Genomic DNA, 26,055 nt, shown 5'->3' on the forward strand with positions numbered 1-26,055 from the left:
AGTCTGTGATTCTATAATTGGACCACCAGAGACTGCTGTGTTAACAATTTAACTCTCATTATATGAAGTTGTGTTTGCTGTTAGTTTACAGTATCTTGGAAAGCATAGTGTATTGTATTTGTAAGATACTTGACTCAAATACCAAGTTACTGGCTAAAATTATGTTAAAGAACCTAGTCAGCTTGTAATACCAAGAGTAGAGTTTGCGTAACTCTGGCTTATAATTTTATTTGGGAGGGAAGTGAGAAAGTTGAGCATTTTAGGCTTGTTTTAGAGTTTTTGATCATCCAAATGCAAAGCTTTTTCCTTATTACTATGTTTATGAATGATCTGACTTGTTTCTCTAATGTAGTGAGGATGTACTTATGCTTTTGTGGTTGTAGCTGTGTGATGCAGAGGCAGCTATGCTAGATTTAGAACAGTGTGTGTACTGGACAAAGCATGAGATGTACTATTTTAGAACTGTAGTTAGTATTCTGGATAGCATCTCTAAGATACATTCTGTGAGATACCAAGATATTTGAGGACAAGTAAGTAAACTAGTTTCAAATGTTGTACGGGGCTGGTAAACCCTAAGTGATGGGACTTCATTTGGCTTAGTAAAAGTCCCTGCTGATTGAAAGCTTCCGATAAATGAGTTATGTGTTTTGATGCTGTTAAAAGAATGGAGTGAAGCAAATGAATTGGATATAGTGTTTTAGTTAAGAATTCCTTTTTTTCATGTAGCAGTGTGCCTCCAGTGCAGTTCTTAAAGCATAAATCTGATATTAATCTACAAATAGTCAAGTCTTATTAAGCAATATTCTACATATTATTTAATCTTTAAGTTAAAACAGCATTTATAAAAAGAGTGAGAGGATTTTTTTGTTATTTAAGCAGTGATTAGATTTTGAGGCAGGATTGCTCAGTTTTGTGATTGACGTAATTTGATCACAGTTTTGTTCCCTTCTTAAGCTTCTTTGCAGGTTCACCAGAGTCATGTAGGTCTAGTTCTTTTAATTAAAATAATGCTGAGTTGGATCTGTTTTTGCTGTGCAGATATTTTGGTTAATTAATTTAGCTCTGTTGACTTTAATTATATGAAACAGTAGCTGTGAATGATCTTCATATAATAATAATAAAACTTCTTATAGCTGGGTAATCACTTGGAGATAGTTGAGATAATTGTCAACTGTTTGCTTAAGGATCTCATGAATTTGCATATTGATACAGTAGAAGATTTGCAGGAAACTGGCATTAAGCAAAACATTTTTGTCTCTGCAAACAAATCCATATTACCTCATAATTAATTTTTATAGCCTTTTTCTAATGTGATATTTAGATAATTAGTGCTGAACGTACCTTAATTTTGTCTCCACAACCTATAGAAATAAACTGTCCTGTGCTTTGACTTTGTCTTGTTCACACTGAAGGTTTCTGGAGATGGTGTGTTGTCCTGGCCTTAGTGAAATCTGAGGAAGGAACACTAACAGGGAAAACCGCTGGATCACAGCCTGGGTTGTGTTGGAAGGGACCTTAAAGCTCATCCAGTTCCAACCCCTGCCACGGGCAGGGACACCTTCCACTAGAGCAGGTTGCTCCAAGCCCCGTCCAACCTGGCCTTGAACACTGCCAGGGATGGGGCAGCCACAGCTTCTCTGGGCACCCTGTGCCAGTGCCTCACTGCCCTCACAGGGAAGAACTTCTGCCTAAGAGCTCATCTCAGTCTCCCCTATGTCAATTTAAAGCCATTCCCCCTTGTCCTGTCCCTACAGGCTCTTGTCCAAAGCCCCTCTCCAGGTTTCTTGTACCCCCTTTAGGCACCAAAGCTGCTCTGAGGTCTCCCCTTAAGGAGCCTTCTCCAGGCTGAACCAGCCTAGTTCTCTCAGCCTGGCTCCAGAGCAGAGCTGCTCCAGCCCTTGCAGCGTCTCTGTGGTCTCGTCTGGGCTCGCTCCAGCAGCCCCATGTTGCTCTTGTGCTGCTGGACCAGGACTGCAGGGGGTTCTCCCCAGAGCACAATACAGGGGGAGAATCCCCTCCCTCGACCTGCTGCTCACGCTGCTGGGGATGCAGCCCAGCACAAAGGTGGTTTCTGGGCTGCAGGTGCACACTGCTGGGTCATACTGAGCTTTTTCACTCTTGTTACATGACCTGCTTCTGTTGAAGCTTATAGCTATTAGCCTAAGTCCTTCTACATCTTGAGAAGGAGTCAATATACTGCTTGTGCCTGACTGTTCCTAAAAAAGAGAGATTTACTGGTGTGGAGCCTGCTTATAAGAAATGGTGGTATTGTGCTCTATGTAGTAAAAGAAAACAGCTCTTTGCTACTGCTTTGAAAAAGTGAGCAGATCAGGCCGCACTTTATTCTTTGCCTTGTTTGTCTTGAGTCAGGTGTGACTTATGCTTGAGGAAAGTATACACAATAAATTCCTGCTGAAATATTATAGCGGATGGAGAAGTGCTTAAAGTAAAAATAAATTCACTTAGTTGAAGCTTAGGTAGTTTTACAGATTACTGCGTATATTTCCTGTGGTCAGTTGTGCATTACACTGAGTGGTGGGCAGGATAGTAGGTCATACAGGAACAAACAACAGCATGTAAGGAGTGAATACTAAAACTCTATACTTGGAGGACTGGTGGATGAAGTACAGGTTTCCTGAGCTACCATCGGATGTGCTTAGGAGATGTTTGAATGATCACATCCTGTAATAGGAGGATGACCTTTCCAGGTGAGGGCTGAGTTCTATGGTTGTTCTCTAGAGCATAAGTGATATGTTAAAGAGGGCATATGAACATTCTCAACACTTGTAGTTTCCTTCTTCAGTTTATGTCATTAAGATTTTGTCTCTTACGTAAGAACTAAAGAATCAGCATATTGATGGTAGGGGTTGAAACTAGATGATCTTAAGGTCCTTTCCAACCTTAAACATTCTGTGATTCTATAATAGCTTACCAGTGGGACACACAAGCTATTGGGTTGCTCTTGAATAGAATGCTGATTTTATTTAGAGACAGAGAGAAAGCATAGTTTAATAACCTTGCTTTTGTAGTAACTGAGTTTTTAATGGTGCTCACTTGTAGGTAATGGCGTTTTGTTTTCACTGCAAAAGCAATATTAGTATTTTATGTGATTCTGTAGAATATACTTGCATTATCTAATAGTTCAATAATCAGTGTATTTATCCTGTTTTTATAGAACTTGTTCAAAGGCATTGATAAATGATTTAGAATTGGATCCTCCTAATAATGCACATTTTTTGATCTGAAAAACTTAATGCCTTAAGTTGGCTTCCAGACTAGTTCAGGTATATTTGAAGTTGTTCAGTGGATACTGTACCAATAAAAAGAAATAATAAAACAACGGCAAAAAGAAGGAAAAAAGAAAATACAACTTTGACATGAAAAAGTTAAGAGCAAAAAGAGGTGTGAAAATACCTTGAACCTGTCTTTTCCTCAGCAAATAGCCTTGAATTAATTTTACTTTATTATAGCACTGGCCTAGAGGCAAAGTATGCTTCAGAGTTCCAACAAAGAGGGTGCTATACGTAGGAATTCTCTTAATAATGAGATGCAACATATGTGTAAACCATGCGACCTTGTAACAGGAAACTTTGTAAGAAGGGTTAGACTGTGCTTAACTTTTCCACAATTCTGCAAGAATGAGTTTTATTAGGTGTTAGTCAGAAAAAAATTATCAGCTGAGTTTTATGCTCTAAGGTTAAATGATTCTTATGACTATGTTTAAATACAGCAGCAGTATAAATTTGGACTTGGATTTATTGGCTAGTTCTGTTAAGGAGAAGAATGTTTAACTGTTACCTTCTTGTTAAATTGCTTCTGGGTAAGGACAGATGATTTGAAAGGCTTGGGCATCAGGAGTTGTTTCATGGAATAGATCTGTTGCTGACCATTTCTAAATGGTTTCTCATGTAACTTTGGAAACCTGTGTTTTTCTTTTTTAAATAATGGATTTAGAACCTCTTTTAAATTGATGATGTGAATGGAAAAACAATCAAGGAAAGTGTTCTGTGAATCTCTCGCCACCCGTTTCCTTTCACCTTTCTCAACTTCTCCTAACAGTAATGGCTCAGATCGGAGCCTAAGTGAAGTGAAAATTCCCATCACCTTCAGTATGTGAGAACTTCAATTAAAAATTGTGAGATATATTATTTAATCTGCATTTCATTTAAACAAAGCACTATCATTAAAATGAAGTAAAACCAATTGTAGAAATAGAGAACTGTGGGAGCTCTTGTATATGTAAGTGAAAGACTTGCTTTTCCAAACTTTGGTAGATTTTATGTGATACTCTTTTTGAATTTCTTTTGTTGAAGTACAGTATGCAAACGTGTGCAGTCATTGTGCACTGGTAGTATAAAATGTTTTGTATCTCTCATGTAGGGTTACGGCTTTAGCAGTACTCCTGCCAAGAATCGGCGAGTGCCAAGCAGAACAATAATTACCTCATATGTTTTTAATAGTGCATGTATATTAATAATGACCCAATCTTGCATTTCTCCTTTTGGTGACATATTGTTGACTCATATTTAATTCATCATCCTCCTCTAATCCCCGGATTCTTCTTAGTGCTGTTGCCTGCCGTTCTCTTGTTTCCTGTGAGACAGTTGTCTGAGATCATATCAGATATTTCACTGAAGTTTAGAGATGCTGTCTCTAAAGTTTTTTGATGCAGTATGTTATTATTAGTCTGTCTAATAAATAGTTTGGCATGATGAATTTTCTGTTACTTCAAACCTATGTACAGCTTTATTATTCACATATGTACTTTCTTATTAAACCTTCCTGCATTTCATGTGGATGCATTTGTCTATCAGATTTGCTTTTTTTTTAATTCATCCAAAAGAATGCAGTTTTCTGTTTAGTCTCTTTTGTCTCCTCAAAGGGTCTTTCAGAAATGTGTGCATGCACCGTTTGCTTATTTTTCTAGTATTCATCCATGACTATTCCATGACAAAGTCTTCAACTTGCAGGAATTTATTTGGAAGGTAACTAAAACCTTGTCAGTTGCTCTTCCTAGAGGGGTGCAGTGTATCTCGTAGAGGCTGTCATGCTTTCTGCTAATTCTAATTTGGGTTATTAGGTTTGGTGTGAATAATTTCTGTTAGAAATCACTCTGTCATTAAAGGCAGATTTTTTTTTTCCTTGGAGTGACAAAAGCATGAGGGAACAAACTGACAAGAGGAGATGAAAATCAATACAACTGTGACAAGGTAATCTTACTTTCAGATTAATGAGCAGAATTCTATTTTTGTGGTATCCAGTTGGTTCTGATCACGGTCACAGCTTGTTCTAAACTTTGTTGAAAGGTGTATTGTTGGCAGAATTGGGCAGCTGGGCATATACAGTTGAATAAGGTTTAGAAAAGTGTCACCAAGTACCTAGAAATTCAAGAAGCTGGTAAAAAATTGAAGTTAGATTTAATTTTATATACTTGCTTTGTGTAGGACTGCTATGTTTTCCCCTGGGTGGCAATGCAAGCTTTGCTAAATGAGACTTGAGCTTACCTTAACCATAGTTCTTGCTTTAGTAGCAGAGCCTCTGCCTACTGGAGGATTAAGGGCTGTGCAGTGCTGTCGCTTCAGAGGGCAAAGTTTTAAAGTTTTAGGGGAATCTGGAGAATTTGGAAGGATTTAAAAAAAATTTAGCAGAAGAAAAAGTGTTCATAACTTAAAGAAATAATGTGCAACCTTGCTGAATGTTTCCATTTCTCTAACGACTGATTATGACCATGGTTTATTAAAGATAAATATGCAACCACTCCAGAGAAAAATGTATTTGGTGACTATAATGAAAAGGACAAGGAAGGATTACAGCAGAAATGAAGTGTTTGCAACTGCGCCATCATAGACTTCTCTAAAGATTGCTCGTTGATTGGGAACAAAGTGTCCCATCCTGCTTAGCTGCAAAGGTATGAAAAGAATACATTGCAAGGCTAGTGACAAAGGAATAAGATAATCTCGGCATTTGCAGTGTGCTTCTAACAGTCTTAAAATACAAGATAAGAAATTGTTCCTGCTTTGCTAAATCCATGATATTTTCTGAGATTGCCAGAAAGGAAGTCTGTGGGGATGGTGATTTTTTTTTTTTTTTTTTTTTTTAATTGATGGAGACAAAATTTATGGACTCATTTGACTACAAAGTAAGAGTTAGTCCTTTCTGTGTGTTGGTTACTAGCTGAGGATAAATAGACAAATGATCTGAGTATGAAAAGTGGCTGTATTTTATTGGTGGTTTTGTGAATCTTTAGTCAAGCTGTGTATTTCTGATTTTAATGGGGTATATGAAACTTCTTGAAGAGGTATAGGTGTTCCACCTAATAGTCCAAACTCGCACGTTTGCACTGTAAGCTTCAGACTATTAGCTTTGGTCTGGACTATTTTTAATGAGTTCTTTGGGTGTGACTTCAGTTATTCTGGAGAGTGTTCTTCAGCAAATATTTTCAACAATACTGTAGCTCAGAATTAGTAAAGAATCCATGTACTTTGGGAAGTGCTTAGGAATCATGAAGCTTCTTACTCTAAGGAGATTAGAAATGGAGAAGTAGGAGTAAAGATGGAGAATTTCACTGGTTTTAGCAGTGGGATTTTGTATTGTGTTTGGTTATAAGTTTGCAGGTATGTCTTAAATGGGAATTTAAACATGGTGTATTTATTGTCTGATGGTGACTTAAGATCCTACAGGTAACTTTTGAAAGTACCTAAAATATTGCAGAATGGGGCCTATATTCAACTTCAGCTGAGCTCAATACAAGGACTAATACTGGTTTGTGAATCATTAAAAACATCCCTGTGCCTTAACTATAAAGTCAGAGGCTGTTGATTTGGAAGGGCAGATGCTGACAGTACTTGTCTTTACTTCATTGTTATTTGTGGGAGACTTGCTGGTTCAGTAAGATGTTCTTTAATAGTTATATAATACGGGATAGGTGTATAAATGCAGATGAGGGCATCTTGCCATTGCACAGGTTCCCAGACTAGATTTTCTTCTGTCCTCTTTAGGAAACACGTATGTCGATGCTCTTTTTAAAGACCCACTCTGTTTGTTCTGTCTGTAATTAATGTGCTATATTGAAAACAAAATTTTAGTATGATAATCTGTTTAGGGCAGGAGATTTTACCTTTTATGTCTACACAGTGTCAAATACTGTATTTTTTTCAGTAGCAACTGAAAAAGTGTGCTGGATGTTGCAGCTCTGATACTGTAGTGCATTTAAGTCTTCTGTACTTCTTTGAATCATACTAGTGTTGTTTCTAAGGTTCCTTCTACCATCTCAGGTCAGTATCATAAATGGATCATTCCCAAGTTGTCTTCTTCTGTAAGAGTCAGATCAAGAGTAAAGGAGTGTATCACAGGTCTCTACAGTATTGGTTATGTAAGTGAGGGCTGATTGGCCTTTGGAGATATTTTCAATAGTTCAAGATCTCTTTTTCATCTACACCTCCCTTATGCTATATGGCAAGCTGAAATCTGCAAGATGTTATGTAGGGAGGGTACAGGATGATGACTGAAAAAACAAGAAGGTGTTTTTTCTCATGGCAGCTCTGACTGCGTGCTTTACTGTGTCTTGACCAGGGAGGCTTCTTACAGAGTGGGCTGTTGCAGAGAGAACATCTCTTGTGTTGGGACTTGTGAATGTGTTTTGCTGCAGTGATTTAATTTTGGGAAGGGCTCACAAAATAGTTAAAGCTAACATCAGTGGTATAAGCATTGGGTGTTTTCTGTAAACACTTTTGTTATTTTCTCTTAAACTGCTATCCGTTTCTCTTGTTTTCTTTCATTCCAGCAGAAAAGCACTGAATCAGTCCCAGCTGAAACGTAGTAGGCTTCGTGCATTGTTTGGGATGGGGACATGCATTAACATCGTATGATGCAGGGCATTCTTCCCTTTTCTCTTTACATGTGTGCAGGGAATTGTACCTCCTTGGCAGTGCCATCAGATCCACTGGCCTAGAATGAATGGCTGCAGCTGAAGTCCTGAATTCTGATCCCTTCTGTACTAATGCAATGAGCAGGCACCAGACCACCATGCTAGTCGATTCAGAGGTCTTTAAGAATGCATATGGACATGTGCTTCCTCCTTTGGGTTAGGGAAGTAACCTAAGACTTACCTTTTTCTAGGCATACATTGTTTTAACAACTGCCTGTCATATTTTCAAATGGTTTTTCCATTAGGCAGAAGTGATTCCTGAAGTGCTTTTCTCACAGTTGACCCAGGTCTGTTTTGTTTCAGGAGCTGTACTCAGCAGCAAGTTGAATTCTTCAGAATGGCTTTGAACTGGAGGAGGCTGTTTTCTGTGCTGGGAGAAATTTTTTGGGGTGAATTTCAATGATGAAGGAAAAAGAAAACCTTTTTGCTTGTTTCATGTCAGGACACTAATTTCTTTTCCAGTGTGTGGGAATATAGTTTGTGTGATGAATTTAACTTCTTTTAGGAAAACATTTCCCATGTATCATTAAAGTGCTCTTAGGTTCCTGTGCATCTTATAAATGGCAACTGATCTTTTAATTGACACTTCCTTCCACACAAGACTTCTGACTGAAGCTTTTGATTGCCATTGGGGGCAATAAAGTTACCCCTGCTGACTTCTCCCAGAAAGCTGTAACTTTATGAAGCTTTTTCTGATCTCTAAGTCATCCTGTTTGATAGTGTAGTTTTCATTGCATGAGTTCACGTGGTGCTCAGGCCTTGTGCTTGCATAATGTACTTTTAATGAAAATGATTTGGTGCCAGAGGGGAGGCTCAAAGTAGAGGAAATCATTAACATGCAAAAAACCTTGAGCTCCAAAATAACTTTAATTAGAAGATTATTTCAAAGAGCTACCACCTGCCTGTCATTTTGGCTTTGCGTTAGCTCTAAAAATATGTTGTAGTTTAAAAGTGTGATGTAAATATATTCATATCATGCTAGAATAACAAAAATGCAAAACAACAGTAGCCAGACTTGTGCTTAAAAGTAACACTTTCTGGCTGCAGAACATTCCTCTTGAGACACGAGCTGCTTCAACTATGTAGAGTATACTAAGTGATTCCATCTGATCTGCAGAAAACACTATGGTTTATATTTTCACTTTATAAATATGTCACTGGTAAAGCCAACTGGCTGCAATAAGCTGTTTTGAAATGGACATTTCTGGCCCAGTTTTTGGGCGACTGCATTTCTTAAAGTGAAACATAAAAACTCCATTCACTAGCTACACATTAAAAACAAATGGCCAAAGGAAATAAGTTGACCTATAAAATGCTGGGAAATTAAAAGAGTTCATACACAATTTAGTTTTCTTTAATTATGCTTTACATGTAATAGTTTGGATAATTGGAGTTTGAACCACTAGTAAAAGCTGGTTAAAATCCAGAGTTGAGAGTTAAGTGAGTGGGATCAGCACAAATATGATGAACAAAGCGGTAGGTATATTAAGAAGTAATGCTGTAGACTTCAAGTCAGAAAGTGATTAGTGGTTCAGTCTTAGGTGCCTTATGTGTGTGTCTTCAGACAGTGCAGTTCAGTACTGCAGTGTTCTTGGAGATCATTGGAGTGCTGTAAAGAACTTGTCAGATCATATCAATTATATATTCCTATCAGTCATACCAATCATATATCAATCATATATTCATATCAATCTTATTCAGTCATATCACTAATGTTAAAACAGGAGAGATTTTAACATTGATATTTGCATGTGATCAGGGATTATGAATGTTAAAGATGAATGCTTCCATGTCTAACATGGTAGCTCCATCTATTGCAGAAAGTGCTATAGTTCTAATAATTTTCATGATGTAATGCAATTGGTATGAATAATATTGATACTTATAATGCACATGGAAGCAGAAGCTATTACTACTTGTTACTTAAGCAGTAACACCTCAACACTTCTACTGGCCTTTACTTTTTCCTGTTATTTGAGTTGTACTATGTCTACTAGATGACCACTGCATATCCATTCTCTCTGCTGTAGTATTTGTCTTTCAGTGTCATCAAAGAATAGAAACGTGTTTTGTTTTGTTTTTTTTTTTTCCTTCTGGTTTTGCCTGTATTTTTCTAAGGAAGAAAAGATGAAGAAGAAGCCTTAACAAACAAAGAACAAATGTGTTCTACTACTGGGCCTTTAAAAAAAAACCCAACACATTTTGCAGGCTGATATCTGTAATCTTTGTCTTCAGGTACCAGGGAGTTCCACAGAAGCTAGACATTGAAATTTAAGGTTGGGAAATAGGACAGACAGCTGCAGGTTTCTTCTCTAGAACACAGCTGATGGTAGGAAAATCCATAGGAAACTGCAAGGAGAGTTTAAGATTCTCTACACCCAGACTTACAGCGTTGTGTTCTTGATGAAGGTGTAAAATCGAGTGGAACTGAATAGTTGGCTAGTATATAGTGTTGAGAGAGTTTTCAGTATGCCTTTGAATGTGAATGTATGTGGTTTTGCGGTAACAGATGTAGAGTAGCTGTGGTCACATGGACACCTGGATTATGAAGCACTGTTTTCTTGCAAGCCAAATGAAAATACCACTAGTTAATTCTAGTAGCCAATAACTATAAGATAACTAGGTAAAACTGTGCAGGCAACCAGTGGGCTAGCACCTTTTACTAGTTATCAGTGTTTGTATAAGTTTCTGAGAGTACTTTTACTGGTTACTCATAATTTTATACAGCTGGATACTTTTTCTAGACTGTGTCAGCAGTGTGATAATGCTGTCAGCAGCTGTTGGGAAGTGGAAGCTGGGTGTCATTAATATTGATAGCATAACAGTGCAAACCAGCTCCCATTAATGGTTTCCATTGTTTGCTGATCAGGAGTATGTGATAGGACTAAATCCTGTGAAATTTCACAGCATTGAAGAACAGGTATTGACCACAGTGCCTTAGAGTGGATCAGAGATGAAAGATAGAATGTTTTATTTGAATTATTCTTCTCTTGATATCATCTAATTCAATACCAGTTTCCAAGCAGTTTCATCTAGAAGTTGCCCAGGATTGTGTTTAGTTGTGTTTTCAGTATGTCCATGGAGGCACATTCTGCAGCCTTTCTGGACAGTGCGTTCCACTGTTTGGTGTTCATGGTAAAAAACCCAACCAACCCACCAAGTCTCTTTTTTTCATGTTCTGATAGAATTTCATGTGATAGTTTGTTCCTTTTGACTTTTGTCCTGTAACTTCATGCCACAGAGAATAGTCTGTCTCTCTTATTCATCCTCTCCCATTAGGCATTAATGCACATTGGTGAGGTTCCCCTGCGCTCTCTGTTCTCTAGGCTGAGCACCCCCAGCTCTCTAGGTTCTCATCTGAAAGATGTACTAGTTCCTTAATAATGTTTGTGGCCTTCGGACATGCTGTGGTATGTCCCCAGATGTGTTTTTGCACTGGAAGCCCAGAACTGGACCCAGAACTACTCTGGATGTGGCCTCACTGATGCTGAGTGGAGGGGAAGGATTGCTTCTTTCAGCTTCCTGTTGATACTCTTCCTAATGTAGCCTGGGATACTGTTGGCTGCCATTGCTGCAGGGGCACATTGCTGGCTGATGGTACAGACCCCACGTCTTTTTTCCAGCTGTTTGGTCCCCACTGTGTACTGATGCCTGGGGTATTCCTTCCTGGGGCAGACTTTGCCTTTCTCTTTGAACTTATGACATTGCTGTCTGCCTACACATCCAGTCTGTTGAGGTCCCTCTGAATGGCATCACACCTCTGAGCCTGGTAGTTTAACCAGTCTTCAGTCTTCCTTGTTGTCCACTTACGTGTTAAGTTTTTCCTACTGAGTTGGCAAGCCTATTGGCAAAGATACTTCTGCTGGATTTAGTCAGAGGATCCCATCTCTTTCAAACAGCTGTCAGTCCTCAAAGAGGTTTCTCAGCAGGCTGAAGGGAGGAAAACCATCTAGACCCATATATCCTTAACCATCATGGCCAGAGCCATGTCACACTTTTAAGCTTGAATGGAGTTATTTATGTGGGGTGATGACTCACTTGTCTTAAACTTAAAAAAAACTACAAATTCAGGATGAGTCCTGCTATCAGCTTAACAGCCATCAGATAAGTGCCAGATCTGGCTTGGGAATGGAGAGGAACTATGTGTCTTGGAGCTGGAGGCACAGGAAAGGAGGTGAGTGAGCAAGGATCATTTGCCTCCTTAGCATTAAATTGATTTCTCTCATTTATCTGCTCACAGCCTTAGTGTGCTTCAACTGATAAAGTGAACTTAACTAGTGTAGTTGTTACAATTCTTTTATGTATATATTTTTAATTTACACTAATAGCAGTTTGATAGTATCAGCTGTTAGTAATGAAAAGGAGGGCATTTGTAATTGTAACTTTAATAACTTCATATATGTATATATAGTATGCATGTATCTTCACATGTATATTTTTTTAATTGAAACATAAAAGGTACTTGTAGATCACTATTATTTTTGAATCATCTGCTAGCAAAGTCATTGCAGTGCTCTTGGCTGGTACTTCAGAGACTCAGAATAAGCAGCAAACCAAATACGCTATGATCAGCAGTCACTGTAACCTCGTGAATACTGCGTTTTTTAGGGGTAGAATTCATCTACAACATATGAATAAATTGGAAAATTCTGGAAGCTGTTCTGTGAAGAATGTTTAAGAGGGTAAATGATTCTCAGAGACTTAAAGCGGCTTTATACAAATAATTTTAGAGGAAATGCGTGAGTTATGCACATTTAAGAGTTGTGTGTATATCTGCATGTCTGATGTGTTTGTGTACTGTGTGTTTCTAATTTTATAACCAATAAATTCTAAGATTGAACAGAAACCCTAGACGGTACTTTATAGTTTTAAAAGTCTGTGTAGAAAATCCTAGGAAAGTCCTAGTTCTAAAACAGTTTCTCTGTTTAGAAAATGATTTTGGGTATCCAAAAGCCCATATATATTCTCTCAAATCTAGCAATATATCTCTCAGCCCATAATAATTCTCTCAAAAATGACTGCATTTAGTCAAAGGAAACATTTCGTCATTGACTTTTGCCATAAATAGACATAAAGAGTCTACATTTTCTAGGAGGAGGTATGACTTTAATCTGCACATAGAAGAGGAAACATTTAAAATGTTTCAGGTTTCCAGTGTAGTGGTACAAATTTTAGCATGTTATAGATCAAACTTCTGAGACTGAAATCATCAAATTGAAGCTGCTAGTGACAAGTGGTCACTGGTTTAATGAGCTGCTATAAACGTGATATATTTACATTTTCTCACTTGCAGTAGTAGAAAAAAACCAAAGGTATATTGGTTTGTCCTTAGGATCAGGCAAAATCTCAGTCTGATTACTTTTGAACAGTAATGATTTCCATACTGAAATGCTGCTGTATAGCATGTTCCTATATTAATACAGATTCTGACATTTTTTTCAGCTTAGGAAGATGAGTTTTCATTGTCCTCCATATAGAATAACTCCTTGGTTTTGTTGATGATACAGACTGCGTCGGTTTGGTTTGGTTTTGGTTTTTTCTTTCTCAAAAGACAAATGTGAATGCAAAGTGTGGAAAACATTACCATTGTATTATTTTCACAACAGTATATATTTGTAGGACTTTGTATTGTATTTGCTTAAGTAGACTTGGAAGAGTAGACTAGGGTATTTTTAAACCATGGTTGTTATGACTGCTTGTAAGGTATGGAGGCATTTAAAAACCCAAGTAATTTGGGGTTTTGGCAGTATTAAACATTTCTTTAAACTGAGATTGTAATAGTAATAGCTTTAGGAATTTTTGTTTTAAATAAAATATTTGACTCTCCTTTTTGTTCTTAATATGTTCTGAATGTTATTCCCCCCCCCAGTCTAGTTTATTTTAGTAAGCAAGCCTTTATTGAGGTTGGCATATTTAGCATTTTTTTCCTCATAATAAATACGTAAATTACAATTAATCTTATTTTTGTTAGGATTACTTCTGAGTACAATTTTAATTTACTAAGCATTTTAGGATTGAACTGATACAAATAAAAATCCTTTGTTTTCTTTGTATTGTATTGCTTTTCTCAGGTCGAGATTTGATATGTATACAGTCCATGGATGGGATGCTTATGTTGTTTGAACAGGAAAGCTATGCTTTTGGCCGTTTTTTACCTGGTTTTCTGCTGCCTGGTCCCTTGACATACAGCTCTCGGACTGATTCTTTCATTACAGTGTCTTCTTGTCGACAGGTTGAGAGTTACAAGTATGTGTTCATGTTTGGTGATTATAGCATGTTTTGGTGCTATCATTTAGTATGTAAACCAAAAATAATAATGTTTAATACTTATTGCTTGTACTAATGTAGTATATCCCAAAGCAGGTGATAAGTAATTGCAGGAAAGAAGAAAAATGTTTTATGTTGTTTACTGATTACTGTCTCTGCGCAGTCATAGAAGAAATTGTATCCTGTGTCCTAAGGACTTTAGGGTCCCATTTTATTTGCATTAGTATGTTAAGTATACTAGCTTATCAAGTTGTCCTGCAAGTGCAAGGATTTTCCCTGCTTGAGTTCAGTCTAATCTGTGCTTTCAGTGTTGTCGGCACTATACTGCTTGAGAAAACTATTCCTTCTTGTTGTTTCAATGGGATTTTTATTTTGATGCAGATAGGTATTAGCCTGATAAATCTGTTCAGTTTTTGGAAGAGAGTTGAGACAGGGCTTTGTTAAAACTTCTGCTGGCAGAAGGTCTGAAGAACAAGCACTTCCACGGATATTTCAGATGTAAAAAGGCAGATCTAGGGAATTGGCCCACTGTCAAACAGATTAGGCAACTTCAAAGGTGTGAAAAGACCAAGGAACTTGATGCTTGCTTTGCTTTGTTCTTTCTCCATTAAAACATTAAACATCAACACATATTACTGATCGATGGGAATTTAGTTTGAAAACTATTAGTCCCTGTTTATTTAATAAAATGGCAATGTGCCAGCTAAGACTGTCAATAAAATATGGTGAAAAGAAAAAGATGTATTTGGTCAGAATCTGCAGCTTGTCCTACATGTGTTAAACTGAAAGAGGGAAGTGAATTTGTTCATATAGAGGACAATTAAAGACATAATAATTGTAATAGAAACAGCTTATTTAGTATTTTTATCTAAGTCATAGCATTCACCTTAAGCAGTTGAAGTTTCTTACTCCAAGTTCATAGTTTACTTCTGTAGTTAAATATTTTTAAAAACTAAAATCCTTTGGTAGTGAGCACTACAATACATGCACCTGAAATGTGAGGGCTGCTGGTATCATCGTTTTAAAGCTGTAAGTTTGACAATATAGAAAAATACATAATTTTGTTTATTAAACTTGAATCGGAGCATTCAGAATTGTGTTGGTTTGAGCCTAGGAGCTGATGGTACTCCATGACTTCCAGAATCGAATGCTGTCTTTTGGATAATTTTTTTTTTCTTGGTTATTTCACTTCTGTAGCAAACTTCAGTATTTCACTAATTACTTAGTGATACATGAGCAATGGAGTAGTTCAGTATGTTAGGACAGCAGTGTAAATTCAGGAAAGGAATAAGTTACATTAGTGTCAATGAGGACATTTTGAACGTTGAGGGTTGCATATGAGGATGGATGTGCAAAGCTTTTCTGGCAGTTGACATCTTTTGTTCTAATGTCTTCATTGCCAGTTTTCTTAAGTGGTTGGTTGGCAGTTTAAAAAGAATAAATCCCAATCCAAACTTGCAAACCTCTCATCTTTAGCTAGATGTGCAACCTGTTGGTGCCAATTTACTGTTGTATCTTGGATTGGAACCACTTAGTTGATGGATGTGTTTCAGAGTAACTGTTATATATAGCAGATTGTATTTCTGGGTAGTTTAGGAAGTTTTATAAAGCTTAAGAGGAAAAAAAGTCAGTTTTGTAATAGAATACTGATTTCACAATTTAAAAATAAATTGGTTTCTTGCTGTCTTTGTGGCTTAGTTTTCTATCCTCTAATATATTTAGCTGTTGAAATAATTCAGCACCAGATAAAGTCTGAATAGAAATGTTTGTTTCAATTTCTGCCTTTACATTTAGCTGTTAGCCTACGGTGATATTTATCTCATCATCTTTGCTGTTGACAGATGTGTTGCAGTAGTTTTCTGACAATCCTTAAGGACAGTGCTTTACTATACATCTATACTCATAATATGATAATTATATTATTTCTTAATATAAGGATATTAACTACAAAGATACATTTTATTTTTTACTTTTTTAAACATCCTTTCTTCTAAACAGATACCAAGTGCTGGCATTTGCAACAGATGCTGATGAAAGACAAGAAACAGACCAGGCAAAACTTGGCTCTGGAAAAAGACTTGTGGTAAAACCTGTTTATTTTACTTAACCTGTATGGTACGCTGCCTACATGGTAAAGAAACCAATGTTAAGTAACGAATGGAAACATTGTCTGCTGACAAAGGACCTGATCCAATTGCTATTAAAGGAAATGGAAAGACTCCAGTAGATTTCTATTAAGATTTCTTTCAGTTGTTTAAGGTTGGGCCTTAAAACTCACTGATGTTCTATAGGAGAAAAAAAAGCCCCATGAGAGAACTGTGTACTGGAAATGACTATTTCTAAGGCAGTCTGTGTAATACAGAACTTAAACTGAAGTAAAATAGATAATAGGGAAAATAGCTCATGGTTTTAATTTATCTGTGACTTTGTACTGGACTTGGAAAATGAACCTCATTCTACTAGGGAAACTCAGTAGTGAAAACCAGTTCTGTAAATCATATCCTGGACTCTTTTGGTCAAAAAACCTGTGGATTCAATAGTCTTCAGGAGGTCCCTGTGACTAAGTTGTTTAATATTAGAGCTGCCTCCTATTAAGAGGAAGAAAATGCCCTTCTTTGAGGTGCTGGAATAGAATTACTTGTCTACTTAATGTACTGTGTATACTCAGCATATTTCAGCTATGACAGTAAAATACTGGGAGAGCATCTTCCTTCTAGTGGCTAATCATACAACTTTCTTGAAACAGTCAGAATCCTAAATCTTGCATTAGGAGAAGACATAGTTTTTAAATAAGAAATGTGTATATACAGCAAATACTATTATTTTTTAATCTAAAATGAGAAGCATACACAGAGACAAATGTAACAAGCCTGGCTTTTTTTTACCTTTGTCTTTTAAGATGGCACTTCCAGCTTCATGTATCAGATAGGCAACTGTGTTTACAAACACATTCTGTGTTCTTCAAGCAAAGTGATTGATGCTGTTCTCATAGGAAGTGCTGCCAGTTCAACTTGGATATTTTTTTTACTTCAGGATTTCAGAATTTGTGTTTAAGCACAAATTCCGTTTTTTCATGTGTGAATCAGTTGAAATTTCTCGGAGGAGCTGAAACAACAAACCAATGAAATGTATCAATAAGCAGTAGTATTTAGAGATACAAGGATATAGGCAAGGCAGAATTTTCAAGTAGTTGCTTATTATATCCATGTATGTAGTAGAAAAAGTGCACTAATACACACAAATGTTCATCAGACTGAAGGGTGTACATTATTGACTGTAAGCATGAATGTTGGTTTAGACAGCTAAAACATTGTCTATTTTTCCATTTACATGTATTAGGATAATAAGTTACCACCTGTTGTCTCAAATCTTGCCCTTTATCTTAAGATACGTACAGATTTAAATGAATTTAATATTCTGCTCTTGGATTTAATAGTTAAAGCGTGAAGCATTTTAATTCTGAATGGGATGTGTGTATTAAAATTTGAATAATACTTAAGTGCTTAGCCGTCAATTCATGACTATTTTAAAAAGTGGATGTTATTGCTGCTTTACTCACAATAAGGAAAATTACCAGTTGCCTTCAAAATAATAGGATAACCTTCCCTCAGAAAAAGACCTTGATTTTACTTTTCTATGTTAATGATATTCATGTAACTTGATGAGATCTGAGCCTTCTCTGAGCTTTGTCTTTAATATGCAGCTGTTGACTGATCTCTGGAGTATTTTTTTTTTTTTCTGTTGAAGGTGGATTGGGTTTTAAACCTCGGCGAGCAAGCATTGGATATATGTGTTGTCTCCTTTAATCAGGCAGTTTCTTCTGTTTTTGTGCTTGGTGAGAGAAACTTCTTTTGCCTTAAAGATAACGGGCAAATTCGATTCATGAAAAAGCTTGATTACAGCCCGAGTTGCTTCATTCCTTATTGTTCAGGTTTGTAAAAGGAAAAGTCAACTGTAGCTTGGTTACTTCTACAGCCAAGTTGTTTGTTTTCTCTCCCCCCCCCCCCCCCCCCCCCCCCAATAGATTTTTCTCAACAAGCTGTTGATCTTTAAGAAATCTGTGGAATCAGAGCTCTCTTTTTAGATGAAGCAGGTTGATTGTCAAATATTACTTAGTGTGATGTCTCATAATTTTTAGCATCTGAATAGATATTTTCTCATCACCGAACCGAGGTGCTTCTCTGCTGTTTGAGTAAGTTTGCCTGGGCTGCCAAAGCAACAGACATTTAAGTATGAGAAATTTTGGATGAGTAAACTAGTGTTTGAAACCTTCTGTCATTTATGGACAGTGACAAAAAATCAAATTAAGTTTATTGGTGGGAGATGAAACTTAATACATTGTGTGGAAACACCTTGGTTGGATGCTACAATAGAACTACAGATTCTTCATACCTGTTCTGTTTCCAATACTATTAGGTAAATTTTTGTCACTGTCTTTAGAGTTAAAATATCTTCTTATTTTCACAGTTTATGCTTTCTGATTTAAATTTTATACTATAAATAAACTCTACAAATGCATACACTTTTAATCAGTATTCATGAGTCATTTAAGGAAGAGTTTAAGTAGCTGATATGTAACCAATGTGTGTTTTGTCACATGTATCTTGGCATGCCAGCATGGCAATTAGGAATCTTTTGTTCATTGGGATGTGGCTGGCTAGAGCCGGTTGTTGGATATGTTGTATAGTGTGCAGTTGATACTGGTGTCCATAATTAATCACCTATGGCCTTGGTTATTGTCAGTGTAACTTCCGTAACTTTGGTACTTTAATTTATAAGAATTAATGTCTTGAAAAGAAAAAATAGTGTAATGATACAAGAAAAGTACTGGTTTTTGAAAATCTGTCATCCTAAAATTGGTTTTGTATCTCTAACAGTGAAAGAAGGAACAATAAACACTCTAATTGGAAACCATAGTAAAATGTTGAATGTTTATCAAGACGTTACACTGAAATGGGCCGCTCAACTTCCCCACATTCCTGTATCAGTGAAAGTAGCAAATTTACAGTAAGTAACTTATCAAGTTTACTTTTTTCAGATCAATTTCCAGTTGTGAAATTTGCTCTAGATGTGAACAATCAGTTCTGAGGTATTCAACAAGGTGACTTGTGAAAGGAAAATTCAAAGTGCTTTTCTTTGTTTTGTAAAGTATTCATTTCATTATCAGGCAGACTGTTAATTCTAGAAGAATACTGAAATCGCTGCATTGTGCTCTAGATTTTCTGTTTTTCTTGAGTGAAGGTAGAACCTGGGATCGTACAGCTCTGGTGGAGCAGTTTGTTCTCTAAGAGAATGAAAAAAGAAGCTTTGCAATCTGGTAAGATCCTTCTCTGAGACAGGAAAATAGGGAATCTCACTGAAAATCTGTTTTCCTTAAGCTTTTAAGAGCATATGAATTCCAGAGATGATTTGTTGGAACAGAATATTAAACTCCAATGTTAAACTGTGGAAATTAAGGAACTTAATTTAAATTGCTAAGGATTGAACTGCAGCAGCCCAAAACGTCTTATAAAACATGCATAAGAGAGGTCAGGTGTAAATCTGTTTGGGTGGGGGATCAAGTGTAGAAAAATTCTGATATATTGATAACTTACGCTGAGCCTGTCACTGAAATACTAAACTACAGAAAAGTTTAGCTTATGGCTGGACTCTGCCACCAGAGCTGTGGTAGGTGCTGGCTGCTCAGTGCCTGTGACCGTACAGGATGCAGTAGTATCCTTGGCAGGTGGGTTACTTCTAATCCCCAGCAGGTTTATGGCTGCTGTGCTACCATATGCTGGATTGTAGAATACTTGATCATGAGTCTTATGTTTTATCTCTTAACGAATGAAAATGCATCAGTCTAACTGGCTTAACTGCCTTGCACAGAGCAATCTGAGGGATATTTGTGTTTTGTTTGGTACTAATGGTTACCTAATGATTTTTTAATACTTTGTAATTTAAATTTTTGTTTAGGCTCTCTGGAGAGAGTTGTGCTGGCTTTCATTCAATGCATCTTACAAGTAAAATAGAATGACGAGTCTCAGTGGGCCAGTTAGTATAAACCAACAGTTAATTATGCAGGCTATGACAGTACAGCTTTTGAAGTTGGGAAAAAATATTTGTGTCAGAAAAAATTTGAGAAAGGCACAGATTTTTGCAACAGCAGATTGTGCTAATGTTTGTGTACACACTTATTTGTTTGGAAAGTCGTATTATGGAACCATCTGTTTACTAATGCCTCTAAGAAGTTGATGCAGATTCTGCCTTTTCCATGTGAACTTTAACACTTGGTAGAGCATACTAATTTGTCCCAGATCATTTTGCTAGTTACATTTCAAATTCCCACAGACCTATTAATGCTAGGGTTTGGTTTGGGGTTTTGTTCTGTAGAGGGTGGAGAGATAGCAGTCTAATTATACATACCTCTTTACACAGGTACTGGTAAATGAAGGAATGCTTGTGTGTCTAGACCAAGTGGCCTGAAAGGCAGGGAGAAGTCTAGGGCAGATGTGTGTCAGAGCTGTGATTCTGTCTTTCTGTTTAAAAACATGGAGTATGCTTGTACTTCTGACATTAAAAATAAGAATGAGCTGAACAGCAAAAACTGTAGCAAAGCTTACAGTGGTAGTAATTTGTCTTAAAACATGGTTGTTTTAAAAAATAATTTGGAAGGGAATTCTTTGAGTCAATGTGATAATGCTTTTATAATACTCCACTTGAGAGGCCTCAGCCTCAGTAAGGGCCTCTGGGCACTACTGTAACATAAATAATATGAAGTACTTTAATAAGCATTGAGTGTTAATCCTATACTGTTGAGAGATTGAAATGCCTTTAATATGTATGTCAATTAATTACTTTCACATCCTTTCCGCTTTTATTGCACTAATGCTAAGGAGGTAAATGGAGTGTTTTGAAAGCAGTTGTCTCTGAAGATCATAGATGTTCATCTGTATTTTCTTGTTGGCATGTCTACTACTATTGTATTGCTCTGGCTTGATGGATAAGAAAAGCATCATTAGAAGCTGTTTTGTATAAATCCCTTGGGCAGGGGTATGATTACTTCATAATGGCAGTCAGGTACTTTTATCCTATAATCTTGATAGTCTACATCAAAGATAAGCGTACTCTTCATGAATTGATTCATCTTCTTACAATAATGTGATGTACAGTACTTCCAGTATGTAAATAAAAACAACACACTACAACATTTAGAATGAAATTCCAGCATAAACTGATGTCTATCCCAGTTTCAGAAACATGCAAGGAAAAGTAGAATCAAAGATAGGTGGTTACTTATAACATGTTTAGTGAGGTGTCTCTGCACTGTGTTTTTAAGATGTTGAACTGCTTCTGTTAAACCAGAATGTTCTCTGTCAGGAAATTGAATATTTCATATAAAAGTTTGTGATCAGAAACTTGAACTACAGACAGAAATTTGAGTTTGTTCTGGGTTTATGAGTTTATTCTCGGTTTTACCTGAAGATCTCTAGAATTATGGTCACTGAACTGAAAGTTCAGTTCTATTCATTGTTACAGAAGTTTGTTCACTATTTTGTTAGAAGTTTATGTTCTGGGTCTGTTAATGTATAGTAGTTACTAACTGTTCATGACATGGTTTTAATGTCAAGGGGACTCCTCCATGCTTAGCACTTCAGAGATATAACTACTTACATTGACAATTTTGGTTAATCTGCTTAGGACTTCATCTCAGCAAAACCTGATCTTCCCATTGATAAGCCTGCTTGGACAGTTACATTTCTGCATACCCTGTGTTGTCATCCTTAAAGTTATGGCTGTGCAAAAGCATTCTTACTGCAGCTGAATCTCTGAAAGAAAATGGTGTAGGTGTTCTGCCCTGACACCAACAAAAAAACCCACCAAACTTCTAGGGTGGTTCGAAGAGAAACTTTCCATATGCTGCAGTTAGGAAAGCTTGAGATCTGGGAAGCTACACAAAGTAATTACAAAAGTTCTCACTTCCCTCAAATTTTCAGTGTGGAAATGGTAATTGTGAGCAGTAATGTTTGCTTGGTATCCACCATAATTATATAAATCTCTTCTTAGCACTGACCTCAAAGTCCATTCCTTTATTTAGTGTGAGGTGTCCCTGCCCATGGTAGGGGGGTTGGAACTAGGTGATTTTAAGGTCCTTTCCAACCCTAACTATTCTATGATTCTATGATTTTTTGACATTTAGTTTCTGTATTTCTGTTTCATCAGAGACCTCTTTTCCAAGACCTCCTTGTACCTCCACATCTTTGCAAAGGATATGTCATGAGCGGTATCTCGTACATTTATAGATTATCAAGTCTATGAATTAGTCACTTTTTGATGCTTCATAAGATGCATTAGATTCTCTTTCTGTCTTCCACCCCATAATTCAGGTAATTATGAGGGGAGCAAGCACACATAGAATTGCGGCTCCTACATAGAGTTCCTGTTAACAGAAGCGCCTCATATGAAAGTAATTTTTTCTCTGTTGGCAGGAATTTGAGCCTGTAAAGGCACATGACTTAATACTCCCCCACCAAAAAGATGGGTCATGTTTGTCTGAATCATCTGAAATAACTTATGCAGAAAGTAGCAGAAAGTCACTTTTTAAGGGCCTATCACAAGACTTACTTGTTTTTCTGTGCCTGAATTATCGTGTCTTCATATGCTTGACCATAAAAGGTCCTTGGAGCAGATTAAAATACTTAGACAACTACTTTTCTATTTATTTGACACTAACTCACTTGGCAAAGCTGTTCTAAGAGTACCGTGTTTTAATGGCTGGCTAGGTATTACTCTGACCTGGCTGACCTGAAACTAGAACATTATGTTAAGGTGCATTCAGTCTGAAGCAGAATAGCTCATGTTGCTAGCCTCAGGGATGTTTCCATCACAAACAGCTGAAATGCCACTGTGGGTTGAGTTAAAACTACATAGGCAGAGCATTATAGCTTGGATGTAGTCTCAGGAAGGGGATTTCTCTTGTGATCACTTCCAAGTTACAAACCTGTTTTTGCAATAGAAAAGCATGAAGCCTTTAAATCGGGGAGTTTGTTTCTTCTGAACATTTTTGAAGTTCACTAGTCTCAACTTTACTACCTGGTTTTGTTTGTATACAGCCTTTGAGTTATACCTGGTAAGTCTGTGAAGGTTGGCTGACTTTTTTCTTTCAAACTGAAATAGACTGTGGAGTTCCTCAGATACCTCTCTTTCAAGTCAGTGTTTCATAATATTAATAAAATTTCACAATATTCATAATATTTCATAAAATTCACAGTTTTGTTTTTTTGTGCCTTTAGCTATCCATCAAGAAATGAAGTCTGGTGATATCTGTATGGCAAAAAAAAAGTTGACTTCATGTGGACTTTATCAGTAATCACAGTATTAACCAGCCTCCTCTCAGGGTACAGGGGGATGTGTTGTGGGAGATATTTCTTCCCTCTCATTTTAATCTACTGAGGACTCTTTACTGCTTAAGGCACCAGTTTATCAATGAAGTTCTTGTTTAAATGAAGGATATCTTCATCTTCAGCCACACTGGAATTGGATTAAAAATACCCAAAAGAAAAAACTTAACAAGCCACCTCTAGTGCTTGTCTAAAGGTATTTAGATGCTTTGCATATGTAGTACCTCTTGCTTTTAGAATGTGGGAACCAACTTTCTTTTGTCAGGATTTGTATGTCCTACTGTATCTGTGAGCAGAAGAACTGTGCTTCATGGAAGAAAGATTCTTGAAGCAAATAACCCACAGAGTGACATATATGCCTTGTAAAATGTGGAGTTCCTTTGATTACAAGGGGTTGACAGGTATAGACAAGTTGGTGAAAGTTACTAGAATATTTGCTTTCAGTTTCATGTATTTGACAGATAAATATCATTTTACTTGGTAGTGGAACAGCATGTTATCTGAAGGGGAAGTATAAAGCAGTCTGGAAAGGCTTTTTTTTGTGTGGAAGTAATGTATCACCTTTAAAGAATAAGATGAGTTTCAAAAAAATGTTAAATTTCCAGTACCCACTTTTTTAGCTTGAGCTAAGCTAGTAAATAGGTTTTCAGTATTTGAGATGGGGGAAAACCAATTATTTTTTAAACAGGAGTAACTGTTGAAAAGCCAGGAAATAAAAGTAGACTTTATATATTCAAGATGGCAAGCAGGGCCACTTAGTAAGCTTTATCCATACTTGAGCTCTTTATGAAATTCAAGTCTGTCTAGGTTTATACTGAGGAATGATCCTGTAATTTTTTTTATCTTCTGCAAATAAGATAACAGCAGGCTTGACTATAGGGGTCATGCTTGAACTTCTAACATTGGTGTTGTGAAACAGCAGCCATTAAGACAGCATCGCGTGGTGATATATTAATCAGCCATCTGTTAAAGCCAGCTACCCATGGGCTACTGATGTTCATGATTTATGGTGTTACATGTTTGATTATGGATTCTAGTGAATTAGAGACTTAAAGAAGTAATAAATTTATTAAAGTAGTAAATTTATTAAAGTAATAAATTAGAGATTGTGTAGGCTGAGATGCAGGAAGCTTACTGAATCACTCTAAAGTTACTGACTTGATATGCTTATAGTAGTGTGCAATTTTCTTACTGCTTGTAAGACAAAATAAAGTATTAAATAGGTCTAAAATTTGTTGTTGTTGTATAAGTCCTTCTTCCCCTTGCAGAAATAATAAGCAGAGTGTATTTGACTGATGAAGGTACATAGTTAACATGCATGTTAACATGTAACTTCATGACAGTTTATCTGTATAAGTTTATATATAAAGTCTCTGACTTAGCAATCTGTCTCCAGGTTGCTAAATCAGATTGCTAGTGTTTAAGTTCTTTGTTTTGACACAGGTTTAATTCCCAGGTTTGAACTCTTAAGTAACACAACGTGATCAGTTTAAACAAGGTATATGAATCAAAAGATTGGAGTTCAGTAATCTGGTGGACAGCCATTGGTTGAAAATGTGCTTTATGAAGTTTTAGCTTCCAGTAGTTTTAAAAGAAATTTGAAATCTGCAATCAATTTGAAAGTGAGAAAATACTGGCCTGGTCCAAGTAGGAACTTGAAATTTCAACTTCTCTGGCACAGAACCATGGTACATTGGGTGGTTAGATGAACACTGTAGCTGGGCTCTCCAAACAGTAGAAGGGTAACAGGAACTGAATTTATCTGGAAAAAATATCAAGAAATATTGTTGAATTAAGTAGATAAGCTGTAAAAGTGCAGTCACATACAGGGTAATAGTGGGTGGAGTCGAAATAAAACCCCTCTCTTTGAATTTTTTAGCTGTCCAGATGCTTGAATATACTTTGTTCTTCATTCCAGCTCATCTGTTATTCCTTATTAAAACTGACATCACCACAGCTATCACAACTGTTAAAGAATCGCCATATAAAAATGGCAAAACTTACATGTAAACCCAGCAAAACTTAGCACTTGCTACACGTTTTTATGGAAAGAAAACTGCAGGAATCAAACTTTATAGTTTGTTGAAAGATTTTTCCTTTTTCTGTATAGTAGTACTGTACCAGAAGCAATGCCAGTTATGACGTACCATTATGAACGCTTCAGTTATATACCTGTGTATATATATAAATTTTTATTTGAGTGTTCTGTAAGAATATTGCCTGATCTGAGAAGTTAAATACAGAGAATTCTAGAATCTTTCTACTTAAGCATAATTGCATTTTAAAGAGATGCTTTTAAGGAGGAAAAAAAACCCGCACATTTTTTAAATAAGTGAATTACTATTGGATTGTCAAGAGGTGGCAGTACAAAACATTACCCTTTTAAAGGTCTTTAAAGAGATAATTTTGTTTATTAATATGTGTAGCTTAGCCACAAAATATGAACAGGATTGTATTTCTTTTACCTTACTGGGATTCTGA

General features: G+C 36.6%; 2 protein-coding genes across 6 annotated transcripts in view; one reads left to right on the forward strand and one right to left on the reverse strand.

The window, feature by feature from the left end:
• Positions 1-26,055, reverse strand: part of KBTBD2 (kelch repeat and BTB domain containing 2) — a 330,011-nt gene that overhangs the window by 110,738 nt on the left and 193,218 nt on the right. The window lies entirely within an intron of this gene.
• Positions 1-26,055, forward strand: part of BBS9 (Bardet-Biedl syndrome 9) — a 259,751-nt gene that overhangs the window by 11,966 nt on the left and 221,730 nt on the right. For all 5 annotated transcript variants that reach the window (XM_062625490.1, XM_062625493.1, XM_062625492.1 and 2 more), the window contains exons 6-9: positions 13,999-14,173; positions 16,193-16,277; positions 17,942-18,125; positions 19,072-19,201. In XM_062625490.1, coding sequence (XP_062481474.1) covers positions 13,999-14,173; positions 16,193-16,277; positions 17,942-18,125; positions 19,072-19,201 — 574 coding nt within the window. The remainder of the gene's footprint in view (positions 1-13,998; positions 14,174-16,192; positions 16,278-17,941; positions 18,126-19,071; positions 19,202-26,055) is intronic.

The sequence above is a fragment of the Pezoporus occidentalis genome, unplaced genomic scaffold, assembly GCF_034315485.1.
Source record: "Pezoporus occidentalis ecotype Australia unplaced genomic scaffold, CSIRO_AGI_Poc_V1 ctg28, whole genome shotgun sequence".
In the NCBI taxonomy this organism is placed as follows: domain Eukaryota; kingdom Metazoa; phylum Chordata; class Aves; order Psittaciformes; family Psittacidae; genus Pezoporus; species Pezoporus occidentalis.